Source organism: Mus caroli, chromosome 6 (assembly GCF_900094665.2).
Source record: "Mus caroli chromosome 6, CAROLI_EIJ_v1.1, whole genome shotgun sequence".
Lineage (NCBI taxonomy): Eukaryota > Metazoa > Chordata > Mammalia > Rodentia > Muridae > Mus > Mus caroli.
In genome coordinates, this window is record NC_034575.1 from 82,488,360 (window position 1) to 82,491,606 (window position 3,247).

General features: G+C 39.6%; 1 protein-coding gene across 4 annotated transcripts in view; it reads left to right on the top strand.

The window, feature by feature from the left end:
* Tia1 (TIA1 cytotoxic granule associated RNA binding protein) overlaps nt 1-3,247 on the top strand; it is a 29,751-nt gene that overhangs the window by 8,411 nt on the left and 18,093 nt on the right. For all 4 annotated transcript variants that reach the window (XR_003836939.1, XM_021164411.2, XM_021164413.2 and 1 more), the window contains exon 2: nt 2,044-2,140. Coding sequence is in view for 3 of the 4 variants with exons in the window: in XM_021164411.2 (XP_021020070.1) it covers nt 2,044-2,140 (97 nt within the window). In the remaining variant the exon portion in view is untranslated. The remainder of the gene's footprint in view (nt 1-2,043; nt 2,141-3,247) is intronic.

A 3,247-nucleotide genomic window follows, 5' to 3' on the forward strand; every position in this document is an offset into this window, starting at 1 on the left:
AGATTTCTGAGTTCGAGGCCAGCCTAGTCTACAAAGTGAGTTCCAGGACAGCCAGGGATACAGAGAAACCCTGTCTCCAAAAACAAAAACAAAAAAAGAGGTTAGTCCTTTATGTGTGTGTGTAACTCCAGCATTTCAGAGGTGGAAGTAGGAAGATTAGGAGTTCCAGACTAGTCTGAACTATCTAGCAAACCCTCATTTCAAAAAATCAAAAGAAGTGAGTCCTCGTGAAAGGCTGTAAAGTCATAAGAGCACTGTCTTGGGAAAAGATTAGTAGACTTAGTTGTTACAGCAAAACCAACCCAGGGTCAACATGTGATACAGTCTCAAAAATGCTAGGGTCGTGTTTAAACTTCCACCACTTGGAAGCAGAGGCAGACAGATCTCCTGTGAGTTTGAGGACAGCTTAAGTTCCAGGACAGCTAGGGCTATATATAGAGACCCTGTCTAACACACACACACACACACACACACACACACACACAGAGCTTTCTGCAGGAAGCGTGTGGAACTTTGCTTAGAAAATATTTTGGAAAGAGACAACTTTTAGCCCACATTCAGAATCAAATGATAGTCTGCCTCATCCCATCCCTGAATAGATAGTACTCCACATCTTCCAGGGGTCAGGCACCTCAGCACTGCTCCTGTTGTTGCTTATATGCTGCCAGCTGTGTTTTCTTCAGGCTTTGTTTCTTTTGTTTTTCCTTTTCAGGGTCTCACTGAGTAGCCCAGCCTGCCCTTTTCTCACTGTTCTCTTGCCTCAGCCTCATTAGTGCTAGGATTGCAGATCTGTGCTGTTAAATCTGGCTTAAGGAAACAGTTCTAAGTAAAAATAAGACAAGATATAGACTATAAATTCTTTCATTAAAGGCCAGATATGATAGGGCATATCTGTAAGCTAGCACACAGAAGACTGAGGCAGAATTAATGGCAGCTTGAGAACACCATGGTCCACATTATCATAATCCTATCTTAAGGGAAAAAAAAAACATAGAAAAGAAAGCCAAACATTTTAAAGTACAAAGATGTTCTTACTTTTTTGCTCCGGCACAGGAAGGATCTGCAGATTGCACATTTGTTTGTGCTTTCTCTTGAGAACTAGTATTTGTTCAGCTAATAGACTTGAAAGAGCAAACAGCATTGTTTATAAAAATTTGAGGGCAACTTTAGCAACTAAATTTATTGAGATAAATTGGTTCAGTCCACATGCTGTTTGCATAAGGAAGATCTGCCCTTTGATTTCATTGCTCTCCCTGTCCCCACATTTGAGACAGTGTTTTCTTATGTGTTCCATACTGGCTTTGAACACCTCAGCCTCATAAGAGCTGAGATTACAGGCATGTGCCAATACATCTGGCTGCCTGCCTCCTCCTCTCCCTTACTCTCTTTTTTTCTTCCTCTCTTCCTCCCTCTCTGAAGCAAGATTTTGCGTATCCCAGACTGACCTCAAATTGTGTAGACATGAATTTCAGATATTTTGGCAAAGAGGGGCCCCTTGGTCCCTAAGGCTTAGTATCTCAACTTTCCTGAACTCCTGCTCAAAAGGCTTGGAAAGTGCTTCACTTTCCTCTTGTAGGTCTCATTTTTTGAGTAGTCAGCTCCAGCATGACCAAATTGCCATTAGATACATGGTCTCCTTCCAAGTCCATCTTTTCTACCCACTCCTTAGTGTTACTTCTCAGTGCTTCTGCCTTGCCTTCTTCCTCCAGCATCCTCATGGTCTCAGTGGCTCTGTCCTGAACACTAGGAAAAAAGAAACCATGTTTACATTTTGTGGGCATGTAGAGGTACCTGTTTTATCTTGAAAGAGTCAAAGATATGTCTTTGGCTGCTCCCAAAATTTATTTTTCAACAAGCAAAATTCAACAAAAGATTTTTCACTCCTGGAACAGGAGCTCACTCTGTAACCATAACTGGCTTAGAATTCAGTATGTGGACTAGACTGGCCTTGAACCCGTGCAGGTTGGGATTACAGGTCTGAGGCACCATGCTTAGCCATAAATAAATCTAAAATGGTAAATTGTTTGTTTCCCTCTGTTCCAGATACGTCGGTAACCTTTCTCGAGATGTGACAGAAGCTCTCATCCTCCAGCTCTTTAGCCAGATTGGACCTTGTAAAAACTGCAAAATGATTATGGATGTAAGGGTATTTCACTCGGTCACTGCTCTTCCTTCCTTCCTTCCTTCCTTCCTTCCTTCACATTACTAATGAAAGCTGTCATTACTGCAGAACTTCTTCATTAATGTCTAGATTCCTGGGGATCTTAGTGAATTTGTAATTAACCTGTTTAGTAGGCAACCAAGTTTCTTTTGCTAAGTGAATGGTGTGTGTGTCTGTATGCACTCTTCTAGGTTCTATTGAGGCATCAGAATTGTTTTACATGTAGTGTTAATTGGCTGAATGATCTATAAGTTCACTTATTAGATTGGGAATTGGGGTAGACTTATAATGAAAAAATATATAATGAAATACATTTTTAGCTTCATTTTTAAAGGTTTTCTTGAATGCCTTTCAGACTTTAATGTGTAGAAAACTTATTCATTTGGTTGGTGTTAACTACAAATAGTAATGAGCTTTTAAAACAAAGTTAATTGTACATGTGAGCAGGTGAATGGATATGTATGTAGAGGCCAGACGTCAACATTGGTGGTTCCTTGTGTATACATAGTAGACAGGGTCTTACACTGTAATCCAAGATGACTTGGAACTTGCTATGTAAGCTATTGTCTTCCTGACTTAGCTTCTCAAGTGCTGATAGGCCACCACAGCCTGGGAATTATCTGTTTGTTTATTTATTTGTTTTTTGAGGGATGGTCTATGTAGTTAATTCAGACTGCCCTGAAACTTGAACTGTTCTGACTTTTGAGTAAAAGAATGATAGATNTGCTATCGGCCCGCAGAATCTCAATTATTCTAGAATACAAGNGTGTTTACTGAATTCTATGCCTATCTCTATGTTCTGAATTTTGAATTAGTTTCCTTTAATAATTCTTAAAAAGTCTTAGAATNAAATACATGCATTGTAAAGTCATTTATTATTCTGCACTTTTAAGTCCAGATTATTAGATGTATTTTCTGCTTTAATTTATCATAAAATATCTTGAAGCCAGGTGTCATAGTGCATGCCTATAATCTCAGAACTCAGGGAACAGAGGATCACTGCAGGTTGGGGGCCACTCTGATTACCATAGTAAGTTCTAGACTGCCCAAGGCGCAATAGAAAAACTGTCAATAAATACATAAACA